At 39.1% G+C, this 26899-nt stretch overlaps 1 protein-coding gene across 6 annotated transcripts in view; it reads left to right on the top strand.

Moving 5' to 3' along the window:
- The window catches only part of Fgf14 (fibroblast growth factor 14), a 700985-nt gene that overhangs the window by 463592 nt on the left and 210494 nt on the right, over nt 1–26899 (top strand). Inside the window, exon 1 of one of the 6 annotated variants that reach the window (XM_021181487.3) lies at nt 9180–9372. The exons of the other annotated variants lie outside the window; for them this stretch is intronic. Within the exon in view, the coding sequence (XP_021037146.1) occupies nt 9180–9372 (193 nt within the window). Of the gene's footprint in view, nt 1–9179; nt 9373–26899 lie in introns of those variants that run through there. 6 annotated transcript variants of the gene reach the window in all.

Here is a 26899-nt window from a genome sequence, read left to right as displayed (position 1 = left end):
AGAAGGAAAGAAGAGAGAGAGAGAGAGAGAGAGAGAGAGAGAGAGAGAGAGAGAGAGAGAGAGAGAGAGAGAGAGAGAGAGAGGAGGGAAGGAAGGAAAGAAGGAAGGAAGGAAGGAAAAAAGAGAAAGAACGAAAGAGAGAGAGAAAGGAAAGAGGAGAGAGGGATGAGGAAGGGATGAAGGAGGGAAGGCAAGGCAAGAAACGAAATGAAATACACCTAGTCTAGTTTGTGTTGCCCATATACTCACTGAAGCAGCTCATACTCTCAGTGGCCAGTCCCTTAAAGATAATTGAGACTTTCCGCACCCTACCCCACCTCTGCCAGAAGGCATGAACTGTGAGGAACTACAGTTCAGCATCGTTGTCATAATTTTCAAGATGCTTCAGTAGCTTCCTATCTGGACTGTTTCTTTCTGGGGACATGTGGGAAGACTGTCACAGAATTCTTCAATCTCTCTCATTCTCCAATTATGAATCTGTAGTCATTGATACCACTGCAAAAGAGGGTTTTTTTTTGGTGGCAACACAGATCACTATCATTAACATGGCCTCTGTTCAGTCCTGATCATGGATATTAGCATGGTCTCCAGTTGCAGCACAGACTATAGACAACCATATGGTTCCACCAACAACAGAGACCGTAGCCATTAACACAGTTGCTGCAGCAGGACAGATTATGTACAACATGGCTTCAGGCTGCAGCAGGGACCAGGAATATCAATATGGCCTCTGGCAGTGATGTGAACCATGGAGGTTTTTCAAAGAGGTTTAATCTTAGCTATTCTGACTGGTGTGAGGTAGAATCTCAAGTTTGTTTTGATTTCCATTTCCCTTATGGCTAAGGATGTTGAACATTTCTTAAGTGCTTCTCAGCCATTTGAGATTCCTCAGTTGAGAATTCTCTGTTTAGCTCTGTACCCCATTTTTAATGGGGTTATTTAGTTCTCTGGAGTCTAACTTCTCGAGTTCTTTGTTTATTTTGGATATTAGCCCTTTATCAGAGGTAGGGTTAGTAAGGCCTTTTCCCAATCTGTGGATTCCCATTTTGTCCTATTGACAGTGTCCTTTGCCGTATAGAAGCTTTTCAATTTTATGAGGCCCCATTTGTCAATTCTTGATCTTAGAGTATAAGCCATTGGTGTTCTGTTCAGGAAAATTTCCCCTGTGCCAAAGTGTTCGAGGTTCCTTCCCACTTTCTTTTCTATTAGATTCGTTGTATCTGGTTTCATGTGTAGGTCCTTGATCCATTTGAACTTGAGCTTTGTACAGGAGATAAGAATAGGTCAATTTGCATTCTTCTACATGCTGATAGTCAGTTGAACCAGCACCATTTGTTGAAGGAAAGGCCATACAGTGACTGCCCCAACTAGGGATCCATTCCATCTGCTGTCACCAAACCCAGACACTATTGCTGATGCCAAGAAGTGCTTACTGACAGAGTCCTATATAGCTGTTTCCTGAGAGGCTCTGCCAGAGCTGGACCAATACAGATGCAGATGCTTGCAGCCAACCATTGGACTGAGCATGGGGATCTCAATGGAGGAGTTAGGGGAAGGACTGAAGGAGCTGAAAGGGTTTGCAATCCCATAAGAAGAACAGCAATATAAACCAAACAGAACCCCCAAAGCTCCCAGGGATTAAATCACCAGCCAAAGGGTACACAGTGGATACCCATGGCTCCAGTTGGATATATAGCAGAGGACTGCCTTATGTAGCATCACTGGGAGGGGAACTCCTTGGTTCTGTGGAGACTTGAGGACCCAGGATAGGTGAACGCTACTTTGCTGAGACAGGAGTGGGTGGGTGGGTTGGGGAGCACCCTCATAGAGGCAGGGGGAGGAAGGAGGGTATAGAAGGCTTGTAGAGAGGAAACTGAGAAGGGGGATAACATTTGAAATGTAAATAAATAAAATAACCAATAAAAAATTTAAAATTTTTTTAAAAAGAAAAAAAAACAATTAGCCAAGAAAAGTATCATTAAAGTACAAAATAGTTCATTGTAACCACACCTGGCTGACATACCCCTGTGTTTTTTGGTATGTGCTTCTGTGTGTGTTTATGTTTAAAATCAGTTATGAGTCATTAAAGGAAAGAATAGAATAAGATAAGAATCAAAGGAAGAACATGAGAAAAAAACCCAAAAAGGTAAAGAGGTTTAATCCAGAAAATGAACTATTCTTCATCACATGAATTTTGTTGTTGCTCAGATTTAGGGTGATAATGTTGGGGGAAGAGCCTTCAAGAGGTCTAGGTTGCAGGATAACACTCTGCTGGCCCTATTCAGTAAAAACATGCTCCTTTGTCCACTACAGCTGTGCTCCCACACCTGCAGTTGTATTTCTAGTTCACCATCTCTCTGATGCTCAAGCACTGGTCGGTCCTTTCCACCATCTTTCCCACCTCTCTATCACTCATTCATTTATTAAACTGGCATTGCAAATACCCTGTGTCACACAGAATACACACACACACACACACACACACACACACACACACACACACACACACACACACATGCTTAACATGCAAACACTTATTACAAATCATTGGTCCAATTCAAAATCTCTGGTAAATATTGAACTATAGCTGAGATATATTTCCAATATCCTGCTGTTGCCCTGAGTAAGGGTGATTTTGTGGCTAGGCTTAGGGCCAGTATCCTTAAGAGCTTGAGGTTGCTGAACACCTACCTACCCTCAGTGTTGGTAGCTCCATGGGCTTGAAATTGTAGTCACCTATGCATAATCTCCTAAAACACCATAAAAACTCCAAAGGACTTGTGAAAATTTCTTAAATAATACAGTCACTATTGACAAGGCTGTTCTCATGTTTATACAAACCTTCTTTAAGATCCACTTACATTTATATCTATAGATTACTTTTAAAAGTTCATTTGGTTAAAATTTTTGTGATGAGATGTATGTAACAACATATACAAAGGCACAAACATATTTACCAACTTGTCAATGTACAGCCTGAAAGGGGGTAATGATGGTTGAATTATCAAAATCAGTATAAAGATCTTTGTAATTTGAGAGTAATCAGTCATATATTCCCCACAGAGACATCCTAACATTCAGAACTCAACATGCACGTCCTGATTGGTTGAACATAAGCCTTAAAATATGCTCTGTATATTGCATATATGGTGATGAGGTTGTGCATAATCAAATGACGTTGTATATGTCTCAGTACTTGACCACATGAACATTTGGTATTAACTCTCTACTTACCTGTTCAACTTCTTAATATTCAATAAATAATTACTTGTTAACTGCTGACTGGGTATGCATGTGACAATAAGTAGAGAGACAGAATCTGTGTTCTTACAAGCTTATATTTAAAAGGGGGGAAATAAGCCAAATACTAAAGACTCCATAGAGATTTTTTAAACTGTGGGTATTCTACAAATTCATTAAACAAGAAGGCAGAGGTGAAACACAAGCCAGGATTTTGAACAAGGTTGTGATATAATCTAAATCCTGCCTCCAGTGATCTGGCTAAGGTGTTGAGGTATGAAAACAAACAAACAAAACACTGAACCTCAAGTGACCCATTAGGTTACTACCTCAGTGGTCCAGATGGTGGAATGGTTGATTGAGTCGAAGGATGATCATTGTGATTATATTGTGTGTATATTTTTAAAATAAAATTGAGTAGTTCCTGTACCAGTATATAAGGGGTTTGCTAGTATGATTCCAAATATTTGGACAGAAGAAAGAGAAAGGAGTTGCTTTTCTAGAGATGAGAAAGATTAAATAAAGATCACATTTAAGAAGACAAATAGTTCAAAGCTGGCCATGTTAATGAGATGTCAAATGTACATCTTTGTAGAGATAGCTAGATTGCTTGCTCTTCAGTTAATGGAAATTACCTGTAATATCTGCATTGTGGATATATTTGCAAAGGCATGCATTGTTGTTGCATTTTTATTATGGTAGGGTAAATAGAAAACTTTGTTTGTTTTTTTTCTTTTGTTTTTCAGAAAAGAGGTCTATGTTGGGACATAAACTCTAGGTTCTAAGGGCAGAGCCTATGTCTCCCTTTGTTTCTCTTTATCACTTAAAAATCTGTTGACTCGCCTATTATTTTACCAACTCTGATCAGAACTGGATCAACTGAATAAATGGTGACAAGTTAAATGATCACCAATAGTTACTATTTATTAAATCCCAGTTGTGTGATACTCACAACAGTGTTTGGTATCATCATTGAAGTCTCACAATAACCTATGGGTAATGAAAATCATGGGGGCAAAACTGTGTTGAGAGAGTGTAAACAAAATTTGGATGAATTTATACAGTATATTTCCCTCACTTGGATTCTGATGTTAGCCAAGACTTTATATTGCAAGGATGAGTGTAAGGATCCAGCACTTAGAGAGAATAACAACAAATCTAGACTGACAGGCCCATGGAAACTATGCATCTTCTAGAAACCTTAAAGTATAGCAAATGGTGGAACAATTCTTTGCCTTCCCTCAGAATGGTGTTTCTATGGTATTTTACATGCTAGGACTATTTACTGCCCACAGACTCAATAACATCTGGGAAGCATGATGATATTTGGATCAGCAGTTTGGAGGCATGGAAATACAGGGGTAAATTTATAAGTCTATTAACAGAGGAGAAAAACATACCTGAGATTATATGCTGTGATATTAAAACATTGAAACTGGAAAAGAATGTGTAAGATATGAGTACATAGTCTAGGGGATGACACTAAATAGCTGGCATTTGTTGTATACTCTAAGATACTGTCATAGAATCTATACTTTGTTTAGAACTGAATGGATTCTGCTCTCTGCTTAAAAGATGCAAAACTTGAAGCAGAAAAACTAAAATGACTTTGGAGATCACCTTAAGAAGTTCCAGACTCAAAAAATAAATAAAAAAGGAAGAAAGGAAGAAACAAAGAAAGAAAAGAAGAAAAAGAACCAGAAACCAAGAACCAAGAGCACTTGAAATTGAAGTTTACACACCTAAGAGCTTAGTCAGAAAAACACCATCTTCCTAAATAGCCTCTCTCCTCCCCTCCCCTCCCCTCCCCTCCCCTCCCCTCCCCTCCCCTCCCCTCCCCTCCCCTCCCCTCCCCTCCCCTCCCCTCCCCTCCCCTCCCCTCCCCTCCCCTCCCCTCCCCTCCCCTCCCCTCCCCTCCCCTCCCCTCCCTTTCCTTCCCTTCCCCTCCCCTTCCTTCTCCTCCCCTCCCCTCTTCTCTCATTTCCTCTTCTCTTCTCTTCTCTTCTCTTCTCTTCTCTTCTCTTCTCTTCTCTTCTCTTCTCTTCTCTTCTCTTCTCTTCTCTTCTCTTCTCTTCTCTTCTCTTCTCTTCTCTTCTCTTCTCTTCTCTTCTCTTCTCCTCTCTTCTCCTCTCTTCTCCTCTCTTCTCCTCTCTTCTCTTCTCTCTTCTCCTCTCCTCTCCTCTCCTCTCCTCTCCTCTCCTCTCCTCTCCTCTCCTCTCCTCTCCTCTCCTCTCTCCCTTCTATCTTTCTCGTTGCTTTATATAAAGTTAAAGGTGAAATTAATAAGTCTGAAGAGATTCTGAGGCAAGAAGCCTTGTCTGTATTCTCCTTATGTTTAGTTTCCTCTGCACCCTCCTGGTTTCTCTCCAGCTCCGCGCTGCCTTTTTATCACAGCTTAAGACAGCAGATGGCTCTCTTGCGTTTTCTTTCACTTATCTCTATCTGTAAACAGCCTAGTAGCCTTTGGAAGAGGGAATAGGAAAATGCGAGGAGGATTAAGCTAAAAGACCCTGATTGCCTAATACAACTCCCCTCTTCAGGTTCTCCTGAAATACGAAGCCACATCGAATAGAATGGACCTCTGGAGATTTGAGAAATTTCACTGTCTGAATAGACCCAGAGAGACTTTCTACACACTTCATCAGGGATCCTAATAGAAAGATCGAGCAGGCAGGATGCTTCTCTGGTATCCAACAGTTGAAAGCTTCTGCCTCGAGGTGTGTTATTACAGTCAGTGGAAGTAGTGATGGTTAATTTCCGTTCCATTTAAGAAAAAGAGGAGGAAAAACACTGCCTTTAAGGAAAGGTATAGTCTAGGAGACCTTTACAGATAGCCAGACAGCGCTTCTCTACCTTCTGACTTCTTCAATGAAGTGGTCTGGCCAGCGTCACTGTCCGCGGTGCTGAACCTCAAACAAGCGGGAACTTGAGGTGCAATAAATAATAGAGGGGGTGGCATATGAAGCCCAACGTCTGACTTCCCTATAGTCAAAGATTGGGAAATAGGACTGAAATACGAAACGAACGAACAAACAAACAAACAAACAAACCAGTGAACACAGCTGCGATGATAAGGAGCTCAATCCTATTCAAGTTAATAGCATGATGTCTTGGCTGCTGGAGTTGTACTCAATTTAAAAGGTCATTACACTTTGCATCTCATCTCACTCTCCGGGAAAAAAAAAATCACTACGAAACCTTTAGGTAAATCTGTTTGATTTAATCATGCAGTCATTTAGAAATTTCAAACTAGAACTTTTCAAATGTCCAAATGGATTCTTTGCAGTAATGGCTCTTATTAAGGTGGTTTTTTTTGTTTTGTTTTGTTTTTTTTTTTTGTTTTTTTTTTTTTGTTTTTGTTTTGTTTTTGTTTTTTTTTTTTTTCGAGACAGGGTTTCTCTGTGTATCCATGGCTGTCCTAGAACTCACTCTGAAGACCAGGCTGGCCTCGAATTCAGAAATCCTCCTGCCTCTGCCTCTGCCTCTGCCTCTGCCTGGGACTAAAGGCGTGCACCACCACTGCCCGGCTTATTGGGTTCTTAATAAGCCCTGTGATTTAGCAAAAGAACAGTCATACTTTTATTCGTGTTTTATTAGGGTTGCTCATCTCTCTGTAAACAATCTTTTTTCTTTGTGAACCACGACACTGCTTCACAAACACACACTCAAAATACATTGGTGTTCCCCTTTTCTCAGTTTTCTCTTTAAACTCATGGGTGACAAAGCAGTACACATTTTAGACAAGGTAACTCTAAAATATCCTTCTTAGTAATTGTGGTGTTTGTAGATGTAACAGCCAAGTGATGGGAATAACCTTACAGGACATACCTCTTAATATCAAAAACAATATTATCCTAAACCTAATAATACCTGCCCTGGATCCAAATTTACACACTATCATTTCAGCAGATGTTCTCCACATCTCTAGTAAGAAAGGAGATCTAAAGGAAGAGTAGTGAAAGAAAAAGAATTCCTTACAAGGGGAAGATATGGATCAGTTGTAGGGGGAAGAAGTTCAGCTTCCCTGGAATACATCCTAGGCAAGACTTTCCTTATTTGCCTAGTCATATCTTTGTAGTACTTTTTAACTATTATCCAAAACAAAGGAAATAGTACATTTTTGTTCAACACTGCTTCAGAGACTTCCTGTCTTCCTTATCCCTCTTTCCAGTTCTCATGTAGTGCTGGGAGAAGATTTCTAAAACCCTGTCAATGATTGCCAAAGCATGCTATGTCTGTGTCCATATTGGATGGTGAGAAGTTTAGCTTTTGCCTTTCTTTCTCCTTGTCTTCCTGGGATGATAGACAAAATTGGGCAGGGTGGTGGTGGTGGTGGTGCATCTAGTGCTTGGATCAACTACAACTACTAACTGTTCACCCAAGGCATGAAGAGCTTTTCCTCAGTCTTCCTTTTCCCAGCTGTGTTCCCTTTCCCGAGAAAGAACACTGTTAGGTTACAGGCAAAACACTGAAGGTACGAGATATAAAGTATTATCTTTGAATTTCAGATCCAGCTCAAGTGGCTTTGCTCTCTGATGGTGCTTTTCCATCTAGGCAAACTAAAGAAAAGCAGAGCTCATGATGACATGCCCTTAGTCTGACTGCTCTTTGCTATTGCTGAGTGCTGTGACAGACACCCTTTCTCCACACTGTGCTAATCTTTGTGCTAAGGCTTCCTCAGTATTCTCCCAGGCTCTTATCCTAATCCAGCTCTCTGTGTAGAACCTGTGTAGCCCCTGGCTGCTTCTCTTCAACCCTTTGGGAAATAGAGCTGGAAGCTCTTTCCTCCATTCTATATTAGAACAAATTATCTATGTTCTTTCCCCTGGTTCTTCTTTTTGCTAAGTATTGATGGTTCAAAATGATAAACCTACCCTTCTTGGCAGCAGAAGAGAGTCCAACAAGTTTGGGTGACTAGGTGATAAGTGAGGGCACCTCCCTCCCCAGGGCTAACTCTCCTCCCTCCTCCTCTGTGGTGTGGGGATGCTTTGGTGCTAGAGAGATTAACTAGAGAGCAGAGACCATCTCACCCCTCAGCTGCTGCTGAGAGTTTTCTGTGGACTCTACACCCTTAAGCTGTGACAGCCTCGGAAACATGCGAGTTTCATTTGAGCCAAAGTGCATGGATATTCTTTCAATTCTACCTCCTTAGTCTAGCATCTTGGCATCCCACCCCATGCAATTCATTTTACCTTTCTCTTTTTATTAGTATTTTAAAACATCACTGCATATACTTTGTGTGTGTGTGTGTGTGTGTGTGTGTGTAGACACATCGGGTGGGGACCACATAGTTGGGAGGGGATAGTGGGGTGGGAATGGAGCGCTTTGATTACAGAGCTCAGGGGAGAAGATTGCTCTCTCCAGATGCTGATTTCCAAAGCACTTGACAATCACAGGCAGAAGCCAAGAGCGGACCGCTGTGGCCGCACCTGCCTGAGGGCAGCTTGAGCAGGGCACTGAGACCTGCCCATCGCGTCCAGGGACCCACAAATGCGCTGATAAACTGTCGCGACCTGTCCTCCGCCCCTCCATCCTGTGCCCAGGAAGGAAGCCCACAGATCTGCCAACCTTTCACACGGGAGGCAGGCAGGACAAGAAAGCTGAGCTGGTGGCGGTGGCGACCCCGAGAGGGCTCCAGCGATAGGAGGTGACCGTCAGCCACAGCCCTCTGGACTCGGAAGCAGCTGCGACCTCCAGTTCCCCGTGCTGGCTCTGCTGTGTCCCGAGAGCATCTGCTTGCCTGGTCCAAGCTCAGTAGACTGGGCGATGGGTCCTAGTAGGGACTGACCACCCTCACCTCTGTCCCCAGCCCCTCCAGACCGCCCCTCCCTCTGCTTCCCTTAGGGCGAGCAGCTGTCTGCGCCGCCCCTTTCCTCTCCAGTGCCCCAGCTCCCCTTGCTTCTGTCCCTCCCTCCCCGGGACCCATTCCCTGGGCCACCATGGCCGCGGCCATCGCCAGCGGCTTGATCCGTCAGAAGCGGCAGGCGCGGGAGCAGCACTGGGACCGGCCCTCTGCCAGCAGGAGGCGGAGCAGCCCCAGCAAGAACCGCGGGCTTTGCAATGGCAACCTGGTGGATATCTTCTCTAAAGTGCGCATCTTCGGCCTCAAGAAGCGCAGGTTGCGGCGCCAAGGTCTGTGTGGGTCACGGTGGGGAGGTATGCCTCGGATGGGATGGCTGGCATTTCACTACCTGAATAGAACCGCTTCGGGCTTCCCTTGCTGCTTCATTCCTCGTGTTTCTGTCCACCCATCTCCAACCTTCTGATCTCCCTCCAGCGCGCCAGAGCGCCTTCCCGGTGTAGCTGTGAATCTGCTCCCAGGCAACCTGTAGCCAGCCACTGGGAACTCAAGCCCGCCCAGAGCCCTCAAATTGGCTAGCTCCTAGCAGGCTCTTGCTTTCTGATTCTCCTGCGAGAGGAGCTCCCGAAAATCTGTTTGCACTCTTCTTCCAGACGTTAGGGCTCCCCAGAGAACAGCATTCGCTCTAGAATGCAGGATGAGGGTCTGCCTTCCGCAGTGCCTCAGGTCATGCATGTTGTACCCCTAGTAAGTTAGATGTCAGGAATCATGTGTGCCCCGCCTCACCTGGTATCTTTAGTCTCTTGAAAACCCCATGGTTCATATCTCTTGATGAAAGGAACCCTCTGCTGGGACTATTGTAAAAGAAATGAGCAGCTGGGAGAGCATGAATTAAGGGGTTAGCTCAGTGGAGAGTTAATGGAAAGCTGGTTATCAAAGGGCTCTGATCCCTTCGGCTCACCGGCCTCTGTGTCCTGTAGTCAAATCTTGGGTGAATACAGAGTTACCCTAGGAATGAATCTGACTGGGCCCGTGAGGGAAGAATGTATTCCTGTTTTGTCTGTTTTTAAATGATAAACTAGCAAATTATATGGAGCATGAACAGTTACTACACAAACATGACCAGCATAGAACCCTTCTTACTATGTGTGACATTACTATGATATTTTCAGAGTTAGTGCCCTGATGACCTTCTGCTGCCTGTAAAATGTCAGTATTTACTCAGGAGACAGAGCCTAGCCAGATGCCCCCTCTCCACACCCAGTTAGAAAGGGCAGCTGTTTTAGGAGCATGTGGGGCTGGGGCATTAGGAGGACAACACAGGGATGCTTGCTATATCTAACCAGGTGGGCAGGAAACAACATAGTTACATTAATGGTTATCTGTGTTTGCCCAGCACAATGCATTCTGCCAGCCCAGCTGTGTTTGCTTTCAGTGTCCTGCTCCTTTAAAGACAAGGAAGAGACACTCTTGAAAAGCTTGGGTTTCTGTGTGCATTTGTATGTGTCCATGCCTTTTCCCATCTATGACAAAAAGTTTTGATGCCTTTTTAAAAATAATGCTAAATATGAAAAGGGTCGATAACTGAATTTTAGCTAAGTTCCTGTTTGTTGCCATCAAGCTCAAAAGAACACAAGTAAGAAATGCTCTCATGCACATTTTAATGGAAATGCAATTGTGTATCTGTAACAGGAGAAACTTCCTTATAAAGGCAAAGGGATAAGGAGATTTTAGAGCAGTGACAATTATGAAGAATAATTAACTTGTCGTTTGCACTTTATACAGGAACCTTATACAGGAAATCTTTAAGGTCAGTGTTCTGGTTACTGTCCATACCAGTATCCATCACTACCACAGTGTCTGCTTTCTACTTTATCAGATAGATTATTCATTGGAACACAACATTCACAGCAGTGAGTTGAACTTGCCATCTAGTTAAACTGCAATGGATATATTCTCTCCTGAATAAGATTATCTTAGTACAAACACAGCTTAACAGTGCTAAAGGTTACAATGTACATTCTTAAAATGTGCAACAATTAGATTATTTTATAAACACAGTGGATCTTTTGTGCTATATTGGGTGATGAAGGAGGGGTTACTTGACCTGTGATGAATTTCAAGATAATTTTTTTTCCAAGTCTAGAAAGATATCTGGGCTCTCTAATAGTCAATTTTCTATTTTTAATGTTTACTCTTTTTTTAATATTCTTAAGTCTGAGCACACACACACACACACACACACACTCCTTGATGGTCTGTAAGAAAATTACATTTGGTACCATGTTGTCACCTTGTTTTTGCTGAGAGAGTGTAAGAAAAAAATTTATACACAATATTTTCTTTTGTTCCTTTTTCATCACATAAAAAGCCTTTAAAATCTAATTCGCCAGTAGGTAGACATAACCTTTTAAGTATGATAGTTTCATATATTATTCTTAATAATTGAAAATCAATAACCTGACAAAAGAGTATTGAAAGTTTATAGTGTGATAAGCCTTGCTACAGATCTTATAGATAACTAGGTTAATAACTAAGAGAGCCTCTTCCCCATGGAGCTCACATACACAGGCTACAGAGTTATTGCATAGAAGGAGAACAAATGGGTGAGAAATATGTCCAGAGTTCTACAGACCTGTAGCACAGAGGAGGAGAATGCAGAACTAGGGAAAAGATTAGCTGAGGAATGAGTTTAGTGAAGATGAGGGAGGATGATGCCCACATTGAGGACTGCCTGTTGGTGAGGGTGTAACGGCACGAGAGATGGTAAAAAAAAAAAATGGAGTATACATGCAAAAACCTACTGGCAGGAAAAATCTTAGTTCACAGAGAGAGAAAAAAAAGAGGTATAGCAACTCTTGAAGCACACCTTCAAGTATAATATACATTGACTCTTTAAAACAAGACAAAACAATAGATGTAAATTTTATGTCTTGGAGAAAGGCAATAAATATTTTTTAAACTCAGGGAATTGATTTTTCCCTCTTTAAAAATTTTTAGCTGGCTATAGTAATGCATACATGTAACAACAAAACTTGGTAGGTGGGGGCAGGAAGATCAAGAGTTCAAGGCCAGCACTAAATGTGTGAAATCTTCTCTCAAAGGAACAAAAAGCAAAAAACTAACACTCTATTAGATAGCAATTTCTGTATTGTCAAATGGGTTAAACTAAAACCCCACCACCCAAAACCTCATTATATGCTTTGATTTGCCCCTGAGCCTTCTGCTGGATGGCTGTAGCATGATAGGTGCTATGATGATTCCACCTTCCCAGATTCCTCTACTTCTGCCTTCTCACTTCCTCTGACTTTAATCAAAAGTTAGCATCCAGCAAATTAGCCATATGAATTTGTTTCTTGCATGTATGTATGTTTACATGTATGTGTGTGTGTGTGTGTGTGTGTGTGTGTGTGTGTGTGTGTGTGTGCATGTGTTTGCATGAATGCATGCTTTGCTCTGTGCCTGGAATGTTCTCTTCACTTCTATACTCGGATACAAGAATTAATCTTATTTCTGAAAGCTAGGAAAAGATGCCTTCTGAGAAGTCTTCACTAACTGCATCATATAAAAGTAACCCTCAGTGGCATTTTGTAATTTCTTTTGTTGTATATACCTGATAAAAATTATTTAGCACACATCTTTAGTCTATTTTGTTTAAGAAGAAAGTTCATTTTCTTCAGTTTTCAAATCTTGATAGAGTTTCTGGGCCCTGGGGGTGCTCATCTCTGCCATTTAACTGGGGGTGGGGGGGAATGGGATGGCAACAGATCCACACTAAAGAACTGTCCCTCAGCCTCAATGTTCTCACTAGATCATACTAAAATAAAAATTCCTTTCAAGTCTCCATGTTTTTCTACTTTACCTTAACAACTGCATAAATGTAATTTGTTCTTCAGAAATGGGCCTGTAGATATCAAGAATACCAGTTGCCTCATTTTAATACCTGCATAATACATGGAACACATTTAAAGTGTATGCTAACTTTTTATAAAGAAAGAGGAACACACAGGAAACAGTTGGCAAATTGTTTTCTTATTTGAAATCTTTGCAGAAAATTTAAAACAGAAGCTGAAGGTAACGATCTTATCCTAAAAACATTACACTTCTGCTATTACATGTTAAAATATCATGCAGCATAACAAGCAAGAGCATGTCTGTTTGTAGAATAGTAGCCTTTCAAAAACTCTCTGAGGCCTGTGTAATTGTCTCTTGCAGGTTAATATTTTATTTGCACTTTTACCTGGGATCACTGGAGCCATTGAAGTACGCACTGTTTGTGTTTAGGCAGTAGGTACAGGTTCGCTAACAACACATCTTGCCTAAAATAAATTGCAGGGTAGCTAAAATTTTGGAAATGAAAAATGTACTACTTAAATCATGTTTTCATGTTAATCTGTGTTCTAAAATGCAGAAAATGCATGTGTATCTGTAGAGACAAAACAGCTGTCCTCAAGTGGTAGTGAAAAAGCTCCATCTCCTAAGAAATGAGAAGAGCCTTCCCTCTTAACAAAGCACAGTATAAAAGAAAACTAGCCGCTCAAGAAGTGATCAACACAGACAAAAACACAGGACCTCCAGGTTGATGCTGCAACCACAGGGCATGGGCACACAGGCTTATGAAGGTGCTCATGGAAACTAAAGTAAAAGAAACTTTTCCCTCTAAAGCACATTTCTTCTTACTTTTTTTTTTTTGAAATGTTTTAAGCATGTTTTGTTTCTATTTTTGCTGTTTATGTTTTTGTTTTCTGAGACTACCAGAATCTTCCTACACATATTTTGATAAGACTTGTTGCTGTTTAATAACTGGAGTTCTATCTTTTGTTAATTATACTATGACTATGAAAATCATGCTGTTTCTTAATTGAAATGTTTAATTTTATTTTTAAATGGACATTTAAAGATCTAATAGGAATATAATTGAATTGTCTCCCCACTGATTTTCTTGTTTTGGTTTCAACATCCCATGTTCATTGTGAGTAGTCATTGCTTCAGCAGTACAATAAATTAAAATGTCTAATGAAGTAAATGTAATTGCTATATTAAGATAGATATTCAAAATATGGTTTGTTCTGGGTTGAATTATATTCATTGAGTTTAATTTCTACACACTAAAGCAATAAAGCAATGCCTTTTGACTTTTTTTTTTTTAACATAAAGTCCACCCAAGAAATATGAGACCTCCTCTGCTTGCACTCCCATGGGTTTCATAGTCAACTACAGCTTTCCCTTCATATTTCACTCAGTGAAAATTTAGGGATGATATTACATGTAGATAATAATTTCTGTGGAGTTTCATTGTCTTTAGTAATCCTATTTTTATATTTATATTTTTATTTTTTCAATTTATATCCTTTTAATTCTAGACAAAATATTCAGATTAATGGAAAACCATTTTTTCCCTTCGAGGTAGTGTGGTACTGGCTATTGAACTGAGGGACAATGACATACTGGGCAAGCAATCTACACCTAACTTCATCTCTAGTACAGTGTTTTTAATTTGAGAGAAACTCTCCCTATGTTTCTCAGGTTGGCTTTGAACTTACTCTCTAGCTCTGGATGGTTTTAGACTTGCTGTTTTCTGTCTCAGCTGACCAAGTCTGGGATCACAGGCTGGAAAGAGCATGTCTAGCCCCTTTGATACTTTGATGTATATAAGCACTGTTTAAGTTATATTAGAATATCAAACTCCTCAAACATGTATACTTTATAGTGAAGATATTAAAAATCCTTTCTGCTAGCTTTGAATTTGCAGTGCTTTATCATTTAATCTCTACATCCTGCTATGCAATAGTTCACCTGAGTTCACCTGAGTTGTTTGGGTTGTTTTTTTTTGTTGTTGTTGTTGTTTGCTGATTTTTTTAGATTTATTTATTTTTCTTAGATGTTTTCTTCATTTACATTTCAAATGTTATCCCCTTTCCTACTTTCCTCTCCAAAAATTCCCTATACCCTTCCCCCTCCCCCTGCTCCCCAACCCACCCACTCCCACTTCCTGGCCTGGCATTCTCCTATACTGGAGCCTAGAATCTTTGCAAGACCAAGGGCCTAATGAGCAGTCTTTCTCTATTCCCCATCCTCACTGTCTTATCCTTTATGAAATAAGTTTTTATACTTTGCATGTGCTAAGAGCCTATGAGACATGCCACTATATGTATGGTTATTTAATTTAGTTATTTCCAGTTCTATCTAAGATGTCACAAACAGGAAAGTGTCCTCCATTTTTATGGCTGAGTAGTTTTTCATTTAATATACATATCACATTTTCTTTGTTCACATCAGGTAAAGGACATGGGTTGTTTTAGTTTCTTAACTTCTATGAATAGAATGGCAACACATATGCAGATGTTTTTAATTCTTCCTAATCTCATTTTGAGAATATTGTTTTTCAAACCATTCATGAATCTTCCATAGCTTCATGCAAAATTATAATTTTATGTTTCATTTGGTTAATTTTAAAAATGGCAGAAATTAAAAGTGGGGCTTTTCAATATGGTCTATCTTATTTTTAGTTTTGAAATTGTTTTTTCTTTGGTTATACTGTTCATGTACTTCTTCACAAATGATGAGAAACCTTTAGCTAAAAGGACTATGATAATTGTACAATCTAAATGGCATATGATAATTTCAATATTATTATTTTAATACTCGGAAGCGAGAAAAATAGACCAATAATGGTAAATCTATAAGAGATCACTTTAGGGAGGTTAAAATAAAGAAAATTGCTTACTCTCTGAACCAGATATTGAGTGGCAATATCTGCAATGACTCCTGTCTTTGTTAAGAAACTCAGGTCTCATGACTATGTCTTTATTTACTGTTCTTTGGGATAACTAGCTACCTTTTTCTAAGCTATTTTATCAGAATTACTTGTTTATGGTTGGGGGAAATCTCTTCTTTCATAATGTCATTCAATTTTGTGAAATACTTTTTACAGAATGCGATTCACCCTGTGTTTTATACATCTTTCATGTTGATAGATATTGGTGTGAGACTAGGAGATAGTCAGTTAGTAGTCAGTTAGTAGTCAGGGCCTCAACTGTGACTAGCATACAACTTCCTGACTCTTCTCTCTTCCCCAACTCTTTACAGTCCCTTATGACGTTTTAAGTTCTTTATTAATGGAAGTCACATTACTGCAGGTAATAATAGGAAATGCAATATGTATATATGTGGATGAGATTAACTGTCATCTAGCTGCTGTTTCTGCAACAGGGATCTAATTACAAATCAATCTAACACTGCATTATTAACTTTAAGACTAATGCCAGAAGCAAATTTACCTCAAAGGAAAGATTGTGAGTTTTGTAAAAAGAATAAAGAAAAGAAAGTTCTGTGATTCACCAAGCCACTTTTGATATAGAAATGCAACTTAGTTTTTAGTATAGCTGGATGTTACATACAATAATGCTATGGCAGTTAATAATTGTTACCTTCATAGATCTGGAATTACCTAGGAGTCACGCCTCTGGGCATGCCATGAGGAATTATCTAAATTAGGTTAGCTTCTGAATATGCCTATAAGGGATTGTACAGATTTGGCTGATTGAAGTGGAAAGACCCATCTTAACTGTGGGCAAAGTATTTCAAGGGTTGAGATTCTAGACTGAATACAAATGAAAAAGAGAGCTGAGCAGAAGCATCTATCTTGCTTTCTGCTTTCTGACTACAGACGCAGTATCACCATCTGCTTTAGTTCTTCCACTATGACTTCCCCAACATGGTGATTATACCCTTAGACTGTGAGCCCAAATAAACCCCTTCCTTCCTTATGTTGTTTGTGTCAGATATTTGCTGCACTAACAAGAGTGAAATCTATGTTAAATATTATATTACTTGTCATGGAAAGTATATTCTAAATACCTTTTATACTCATTAATATGTGTTATTGATTATATTTATCATTGGTCTTATTTTACATGATAAAATGAAGTTAAGCCACTGAGGCTAGAGGATTACAAATTAATCATGAAAATTACAGATGGTTAGAAATCTACTGAGCTTTGCTGGTTTTTAATCATCTCCTTGGCTTATAGTCCTTTTTAAAAACAAGTTCTTATATTTTATTCTTCGTACTGATTCTATAAAATATGATGTAGTCAAGTACATCTTGTAGACAAATACAACTTGTAAGTTGTATTTTATACTTTATATATATTGCACATAGGAGAGTGTTTAAGTCTGCAACTCCTTATTAGTTTAGTTACAAGAGATTTGGTTGAAGTATTCACTGCCTTTTCTAGTTGTTTTCACGGCAGGGAAAAACTAACTGCTTAATCCAATGGCCAATGCTTTTTATGCTAGCATCAGCATGGCTGATTTTGTCTGGAGAGAAAAATCTACAGACATCTGAACTGTTCCTACCTAAACTTTGGAGTAAATAACTTCAAGTAGCCCCCTTCTGCATTAAAAAATCATCATCATCAACAACAACAACAACAAAACCAAAAAAAAAAAATGATTTCTCTTTAGCTAAGTAATATTTCTTATCTTTTCCTCTTAAAATATCCTCCAAGTGCTCCCTTTCTTCACCCTCACTAGTATCTTAGCTTCTGACTCTGAAAAAAACAAAGCAATAATAAACAATATGTTTTTACAGAGTTCCATGGTTTCAAGAAGCCAGACTATACATCTATCTGTTTGCTCCCTTTTCATACCTAACTGGGGATAGACCTTAGTTCTCCAACCTTGCAAAAACCTTAAATTGAATCACATATCTTCTTCCAATGTAGGTTCATCATTGGCATAATTGTTATCTTTTCTAAACCACAATGTAACTATCAGTACATAATCTCATTTCCATGTAAGCACGTGATAATATGTCCAAATTTGAGAAGGAATCCTTTCTTGATCGTGTGTTTCTATAGAATTGTCTTTTATTGACCACTGATTGAAAGAAAACCTAGTCCTCTCCCCAGATCAGTCTTTCTAATAGATTTTACATTAGTTTTCCTCATCATGAACCTGATTTGTCAACATCACTGATGAGCTACAGACGTTCTGGGGTCCTGCTGTCTGATCTTAACGCACCTGCATAGCCTTGAACATTTTGATGTTCACAATAAATTTGTATTTTTACTGTATTTTATCTAATATTAACACAAAAATATTTAGAACTTACAGCTTATACTATCTTAAGCTTTCATATGATTTTCATAGCTATGATATGATTTTTTTTTTGGTAGTGTCCTGTTAGCTTTGGCAACCTAGTACTCTGTGTATGGCCCAGGCTAATCTGAAACTCACGGCAACACTCGTACCTCAGCCTCTAGTATGTTGAGATTTCAGGTATATACCACCAAGTCTGGCTATAGGTGGCTTTTTTTCCCTGTGTGTTAATAAGTTATTTATTGCCAGTATGTGGCTGTGTTTCTGCCAAACACTATTGCTAATTCACTGGTGCCATTAAAAGACAGCAGTATTTCTTTATGAGGGTAAACTATTCTGTAGAGCATATTTAGTCCACATCAAATGATTTATCTTCATTATATGGAAAAAATTCTGAATGGACTTTTAAAGAATAAGCCTCAATTATTTGTCTTTATTTTCAAATATAAAAGATTTGCCTTAAGCAGTGACTGTTTTTAAACTCCTCAATTACTATCACAGCAAATAATTATTTGGCAAGTTAAAATACTGTTTTGTATACTTAGTAAAAACTTTCACTCAGATTCAAGTGCCATGTAGAAAGAAATGGAAGTCAAGAAGAGAAATCTTTCCGGAGAATGTTTTCAAGGACACATTTGCTCCCTATTGCATCTAAACATTTTCAAGAACATACATTCTCTTCTAGGCCTATCTAATACATACAGACCTATAATTATGAGCTCTGGTAAGAAAATTAAGCTAATGGTTTTGTTTTTGTGTTTTCCATTGTTTATTTTAATTCCTATCAGAATGACAAAGGGCTCTTCAGGTATGAGAGATGGCTCAAAGCTGCAGCTGGAATGTAGTAATAAACCTGCAGGCACAGTTCTATTGTGCATTCTTGTTAGATCTTCCAAGAGTGACTAGGAATCACTATGCTCCATCACTAACATGTAAGTGCAGTGTCTTTTGTCAGGGTGCTTCAAATGTTAGACAAGAGATTGTTTGCTCACTTCATGTCCCCAGAACACAACAATTCCCCTCCGCCCCCCGCCTTGAAAATGTCTTTAAAACAGAATTTCATTGCTTAACATCTTTTTATTCCACCACATGTCTCATTTCATCTCTCTAAATTTCTGTAAATAATATCTGCACATCCTTGGTTACATCTTGCCCTTTAAATATTTGTTCATGACTTTTTTATCCTTCTTATCATTTGGTCAAGTTACAACTGTTTAACTCTACTTATCTTTCTGCATAAGTAAATGCCACCAGAACCTTAATCATTTCTGTGGCTCAGAGTGTTCAATAATTACCTCATCTTTATTCTAGCAAATGAGATGACTGATTTTTTCATGAGCAGAATTTCACGTAGAGGTCTGACTTGGTGGAGGAAGCCTGACAGCAGCTGTTCCCCCTTTCTTTTTAAGGTGGGGCTGCCTTGAATGGAAGAAAAAGAAAATCAGGCATATTTGTGCAGGGAAGAAGTGCTTGGTGGCTTTACACCTGAAAAACTTAAAGAAAATGTAGGGAAAGTAATAAAACTATCATTGCTACTTCTGCCAAGATTTTAGGCGCTAGATGCTACAACTTACATCCTCCACTACAGAAAGTAGGTGGTGTTAATTTCATTTTCCTGGATGAGGGGGAGTGAAGTACTTTTTCCAGGGACTCATTTGGTAGAGGCAGTAGTGTAAAGTGCCTCCACCGCATAGAGAATGCAGTTTGAGGATTAGTTTGTAGATACTAGATGGTATCAGGCTAACAACACATTCCATGGCTATATCCTTGGCTTTGTCTAGACTATAAAACACAATGTTATCTGTTTATTTTTACAGGATTGCTATGAGATGACATGGGTGCTAGTGTGACAGCAGTGAACACACATAAACACTGTACAGAAGGGTGATGTCTGTAACTTTCTGTACAGGTTTCTATTTCTCTCCAACATAGGACACCTAAATAGGGCAGCAGAACATCAGCACAGGTTTTCTGGAATCTGATTCATCTATTGAGTGCACCATTAGAGAGCATGTGGGCAATTTTGGAGTTTGTCTGTAAGGTGCAGAGTATTAAATATACATTCAACTCTTAAAAAACCATTCAAAATCCTTTGGACTTTTGGAAAATTGCAGAAGGTATATGAAGTTGCTGAAATTTCATGAAGACTCATGAACAAAGGTTTCTTGTTATCTCACTGATGCTTCTGAATTAGTACAATTCCCATCATTAGAAATGTCTCCGGTGTGCAAATATTTTCTTATATGTTTGAATTTTTATTTTCTGAGTGGTGTAATATTATTAGTTTGCACCATAAAGTCCTGCTTGTTTACTTTAAACATCGCAGTTTTTAAATACTAACAAAAGTGTTGCTGTAATTAGTCTGTAATAATGAAAAGATAACATTGTGGTTGATATTGTAGCCCAACTTAGGGACAAACCATAAGGACATAAAATATGATACTGATTACTGTCACCATTTAGCATGTGGAAGTTAGTTCACAAAGTACATCCTCCAGACTATTCACTGTAGCTTCTTTTGAATTTTTGAATTACCAACAGAATTCCTATTGTCACCAACCTATGCAAGCTTATTGATTTTCTTCTTTAAAAGATAATGTCCAAATGACCTTTTTCTCCTTGTCCATAGTCTTCTACTATATTATCTATTCCCTTCCACAACCCAGCAATCTACAGAAATGACCACTCTTCACAGAATGGTAGGCCCTGTTTGGAGTTTTGGTTTTAAACTAGAAAGTTCTCACACAGCTGTGAGCTGGCTGATGTGCAGATGATGTGAAGGATGATTTGGTGTGTATCCTCCTTTACCTCAGCCCTGGAGAGATGACACAGAACTGTGTTTCTTTGGTATAAATAAGACGCTTTACAATAAAAGGCTGTTTACAGGATGGAAGTATCTCTCATAAGTGCCAGTGTCTGACTCTTGCCCTAGCACAAGACCCACCCACTCATGCTTGCCTATTCCCCATGGTTGTGATTAAGTAGGACTGAATTTCCTGTTGGCTGCTCAATAAATGCATCCTGGAGGCTGGAAGTCATTTGGTCATTAGCATTGTGTGTGTGTGTGTGTGTGTGTGTGTGTGTGTTACATTTGCTTTGTAGCTTTCAGCTTTTCTTAACCCAAACAGGGTTATAGATAAGGTTAAGGTCTCGTCTATTAAATCTAATATTTAAAACATTTGTAGTTAATGCTTTTCTTATCAGTATCTGTTTGCTGTATGTGTGAATAAAAATTTAAAGTGAAGCACGATGTGTGGTAAAGATGAGCCATAAAACCAACCAATTCCTAAACTGTTCAGCTCCATATATTTATTACTGAATTTGTTGTACCAAGGTTGGCACTTTCCCCCTCTCTCTGCTATGTGCTCTTTCTACCTACAAAAGTAACAATTTACTTATATGCACAAATGTAGATACTAAAAGTAAGAAATATATAGATGCCTATTCATAAACCACCCAAAAGACAAGTTAATGTCTCCTCTTAATCATTGTACTTGATTCTGCCATGTGCCTTTGTTATTTAAACCTTAGCCAAGTTTGCTTTATTATTCTGGGTTGGAATCTACACAAGACCTTTCTTTTCTTTTCTTTTTTATTGGTTAATTTATTTATTTACATTTCAAATGTTACCCCCCTTCCTGGTTTCTCCTCCACAAATCCCCTATCCCATCCCCCTTTGCCCCTGCTTCTATGAGGGTGCTCCTCCATGTACCCACTCACTCTCACCTCTTCCCCTTTGCTAGGGCATCTAGCCTTCACAGGACCAAGGGTCTCCCCTCCAATTTATGCCAGATAAGACAAACCTCTGTTATGTATGAAGCTGGAGCCATGGGTCCCTCCATATGTACTCTGGTTAGTGGTTTAGTCCTTGGGAGCTCTGAGGGGTCTGGTTGGTTGATGTTGTTCTTCTTACGAGGTTGCAAACCCCTTTCAGTTTTTTCAGTCCTTCCCCTTACTCCTCCATTGAGGTCCCTGTGCTCAGTCCTACAGTTGGCTGCAAGCATCGCATCTGTATTGGTTAGGCTCTGGCAGAGCCTCTCAGGAGACAGCTATATCAGGCTCCTGTCAACAAGCACTTCTTGGCATCAGCAATAGTGTTTGAGTTTGGTGTCTGCATATAGGGTGGATCTCCAGGTAGGGCAGTCTCTGGATGGCCTTCTCTTCAGTTTCTGCTCTACTTTGTCCCTGTATTTCCTTTTATTAGGAGCAATTCTGGGTTAATAATTTTGAGATGGGTGGGTGGACTCATCCCACAACCAGGGGCCATGCCTAACCTCTGGATATGGCCTGTATAGGTTCTTCTTCTTCTTCTTCTTCTTCTTCTTCTTCTTCTTCTTCTTCTTCTTCTTCTTCTTCTTCTTCTTCTTCTTCTTCTTCTTCTTCTTCTTCTTCTTCTTCTTCTCCTTCTCCTTCTCCTTCTCCTTCTCCTTCTCCTTCTCCTTCTCCTTCTCCTTCTCCTTCTCCTTCTCCTTCTCCTTCTCCTTCTCCTTCTCCTTCTCCTTCTCCTTCTCCTTCTCCTTCTCCTCCTCTTCCTCCTCCTCCTCCTCCTCCTCCTCCTCCTCCTCCTCCTCCTCCTCCTCCTCCTTCTCCTTCTTCTTCTTCTTCTTCTTCTTCTTCTTCTTCTTCTTCTTCTTCTTCTTCTTCTTCTTCTTCTTCTTTTTCTTCTACTTCTTCTTCTTCTTTAGATATTTTCTTCATTTACATTTCAAATGCTATCCCCAAAATCCCCTATAACCTCCCTCCACCTTGCTCCCCAACCCACCCACTCATGCTTCCTGGCCCTGGCATTCCCTACACTGGGGCATATGATCTTCGCAAGACCAAGGGCCTCTCCTCCCATTGATGGCCAACTAGGCCATCCTCTGCTACATATGCAACTAGAGACACAGCTCTGGGGAGGGGGGTGTACTGGTTAGTTCATATTGTTGTTCCTCCTATAGGGTTGAAGTCCCCTTTAGCTCCTTGGGTACTTTCTCTAGCTCCTTCATTAGAGGCCCTGTGTTCCATCCAATAGATGACTGTGAGCATCCACTTCTGTACTTGCCAGGCACTGGTATAGCCTCACAAGAGAGAGCTATCATCCCGAGTGTGGTAACCCAGTCACAAAAGAACACACATGATATGCACTCACTGATAAGCAGATATTAGCCTAGAAACTTAGAATGCCCAAGATACAATTTGCAAAACACATGAAACTTAAGAAGAAGGAAGACCAAAGTGTGGATACTTTGTTCCTTCTTAGAATGGGGAACAAAATACCCATGAAAGGAGTTAGAGAGACAAAGTTCAGAGCTGAGATGGAAGGAAGGACTATCCAGAGACTGCCCCACCCGGGAATCCATCCCATATACAACCACCAAACCTAGACACTATTGCATATGCTAGAAATATTTTGCTGACAGGACCCTGATAAAGATTCTTTTTAAAATTACAAGTTGTATAAAATCCAGTCATACAAGCTGACAAACTCACACATAAAAAATAAACTCATCCATATAAAAACAATGCCAAGCTTGGGGAGAGAATGATTACACACAGCATTAATTATACTTCCTGTTGTCCTGGTAAAATAAACAAAAGCTACTAAAGGAAGGGTTTATTTGGGCTCATGGTTCAAGGACGCAGAAGCAACTAGCTTCTGTTAGAAGAGAGAGAGAAGCAGTCCACTATGGTGAAGAAGTTACAGCAGCAAGAACTTGAGGCCACTTGATGCATTAAAACAAGCCAGGAAGTAGAAATTGATAAATGAAGCTACTCAGTTTTCCTCAGTTTAAGGTCATCTTTTTAGCATAGCCCATGCAATAGTGCTGCCCACATTAAGGAGGGGTTGGCTTTCCACCTAAATTACCCAATTCTAGGTAATCCCTCATAGACTTACCCAGGGATTTGTCACCTACGTGAATCCATATCCTGTCAAGTTTACAGTCAATATTATCCACCACAAGTCTGAATACCACATCCCTCCCTCCCTCCCTCCCTCCCTCCCTCACTCCCTCCCTCCCTCCCTCCCTCCCTCCCTCCCTCCCTTCCTCTTTCTCTCCCCATTCCTCTCTCTCTCAACACACACACACACACACACACACACACACACACACACATACACACACACACACACCTAAAACTATTATCTGTAACTCCAATAAATGTAAATTGTCTTCTAAGGACTTAATCTTCAGGTTTTGGTCTTGTTAATGTGTTGGAATGTATTCCTCAGAGGCAGCATATAAAACTCTCAAATAGCTACTAGAATGCATTTGAAAAGAGTGTTAGAGAAAATAATGATGAACAAAACTGGCAGAATGTCATCTATAGGCAGCAGTAGATAAACCTGAAAGCTTGGACCATTGGATGATACCCAGTTGGACCTGGCTACAGTAGCTAACTTCTGCTGAGAAAGAGGGGGAAGCAGTATGTGAGGTTCAATTTAATAAGTCAAATTAGTCAAACAGAGAATGCAATCTATGGAGCTTTTATTAAATGTGATGCTTTTGAAGGGAGAGCAGATTAATGTAATTCTGATTAGCAATCAGCAACTGAAGACTTCAGATTCTCAAAGCCATGACAGTCTTGGGAAGCATCCTTGGGTAAAAGTATCAGTAAATGGTAATTTTTCTAGAGAAGAAAATAATTATGATTCAAGAGGAGTATTTATGGCTCTAGGGAATTTTGTATTGGCACTTGCATCCAAGGTGATTCCATTTAGAGTGCATGATATACCCATGCTTGTTAAAGGTACTGAGTAACTGGCTGTAGCAGTATTGGGTGCAAGAATATTGTTTCATGAGGAAATAAATGGGTGGACTACACATTACATATCCTGACATGATATTTAGAAAGAAATTTGAGTTATTTATTTATTCTTGAAAGATATAGTATCTCCTCTAGGTACAAAAAATAAAATAAAATTGTAAATTGCTTTATTAGCCAGTCTTTTGTTTCTCTTTCACATTGTTGTGCTCTATATTGAAGAAGATGGGTTTCCACCTAATTCCATTTTATAAATATTGTGTCAGTTTCTAGATTAAAAACTGTCTGCTTAAAGTTTCATATTATTGAAATACAATGCCTACTCACAAGAATAGAGCTAACTATGTTTACACAGTGAAAGCATTTATGTAAACACAATCTAGATAAGAAGCAGACTAATAGGTCCTCAAGAACCTCACCCACAATCACTAAAGCCTAAAGACAAGTACCCGCTTGACCACTAATATAGTAGATGATTTTTTTCTGTTTGTAGCTTTGTTTAGAGCATTTCATAGTATATATACTTTGCCTGGCTTTTTAACTTACTGTTATATTTAGGTATCCATTCATGTTATTTCTGGTTATATTTTATAAGATTTGTAAAGATATACCTGTTTTTTTTTTAATTAGTAATTTTAGCTTTTCTCTTGCACGGTTTTGTGGAGATGTATTAAATTTTATTAGTCTTTTCCAAAAAAAAGGTACTTTTAGCTTAGTTGATTTATTTTCTCCTAGGGTTTTTGTACTGTGTATGTTTCTATTACCTCATTTTATTATTCCCTTGTATTTTCTTTAGAGAAACCTCACCTTTTAAATCTTCTAGAATATAAAGTGATGTTCACTGATTCTAAGTTGTTGAAAACTTAAGTACATATGCAGTTCAGCTGTAATCATAGCTTTGGTCAAATTGCTGAACACTGCTCGGTTACAGTTTAATCAACTAGATAAATTATCTTCTATTTCCCATTGTGATTTCTTCTTTGAACCATGATTATTTAGAAGCACTTGTTTATTTTAAATATATCTAGTAATTTTCTAGTTATCTTTTTATAACAGTAAATTACATATTTCAAGGTGAAGTCTATGGTAATTAGAGAACAAATGAAATGTGATAATGAAACAAAATGTTTACTTGTCAGTGGTTGGAAAAATGTTTTCTGTGTTAGTTACAACAAGTCTGTTAATTACATTGATCATTTAAAAACTTATTTCTTGTGTATGTGTGTTTGTACTGAATGTGTGTATAAAGTGTATGTGTATATCTGTGTATGTCTGGTGTGTGTGTGTAGGCCAGAGTGGGACATAAAGTTTTCCTCTAGTGTTCTCCTTATATCTTTTGTACAGGGTCTCTCACCAAACCAGAAGTTAGTCATTTCGGCTCCCTGGTTTGTTAGTTCCATCTGAGTAGTAAGTAGCTCTACTGCTCTGCACCAAGGGGTAGGGCACCTTCAGCTATGCCTGGTATTTTACCTAGGTGCTGGGATTTCTAAGTCAGTTCTCATGTGTGCAGAAAACTACTCTTACCTACTGAACTCTCTCCACAGATCCAAATTATTTTATCTCCAGTTTTGTTAATTCTGAGATAGCTATAAAAATAAAAAACCACTTATAAATAAATAATATTGAGCTAAAGAAAAATAGCAATGAAAATTAGAGTATTTTTCTGTGTCTCATTTGACTCTGCCAGTTTTTGCTTTCCTATTTTCTAAATCGGTATAGAATCATTGAGTTACCAATAACAATACCCGGTTTTAATAAACTTGCTATTAGTACAATACTAGTATCCTTTCATTTAGTGTCTATATGAGTTTATCTTTCAAAATTTCAGTTTTCTGAGTCTTCAACTATGAACCGTCGTTTGAAATCTAATTAGACTACTCTACTTATTGCTTCATCAATTTACTGGTGTGCTTGAATGTTAAGTCTGCCATCTTAATGATTCATTTGCTCTGTCTTCAACTCTGCTCATTTGCTTTGCTCTCCTGGCTTTTTTTTTTTTTTTAATTT

Source organism: Mus caroli, unplaced genomic scaffold (assembly GCF_978045245.1).
Source record: "Mus caroli unplaced genomic scaffold, Mus_caroli_1 scaffold_12, whole genome shotgun sequence".
NCBI lineage: Eukaryota > Metazoa > Chordata > Mammalia > Rodentia > Muridae > Mus > Mus caroli.
The sequence above is the reverse complement of the archived record's forward strand: the minus strand, read 5'-3'. Positions and strand labels throughout refer to the sequence as shown.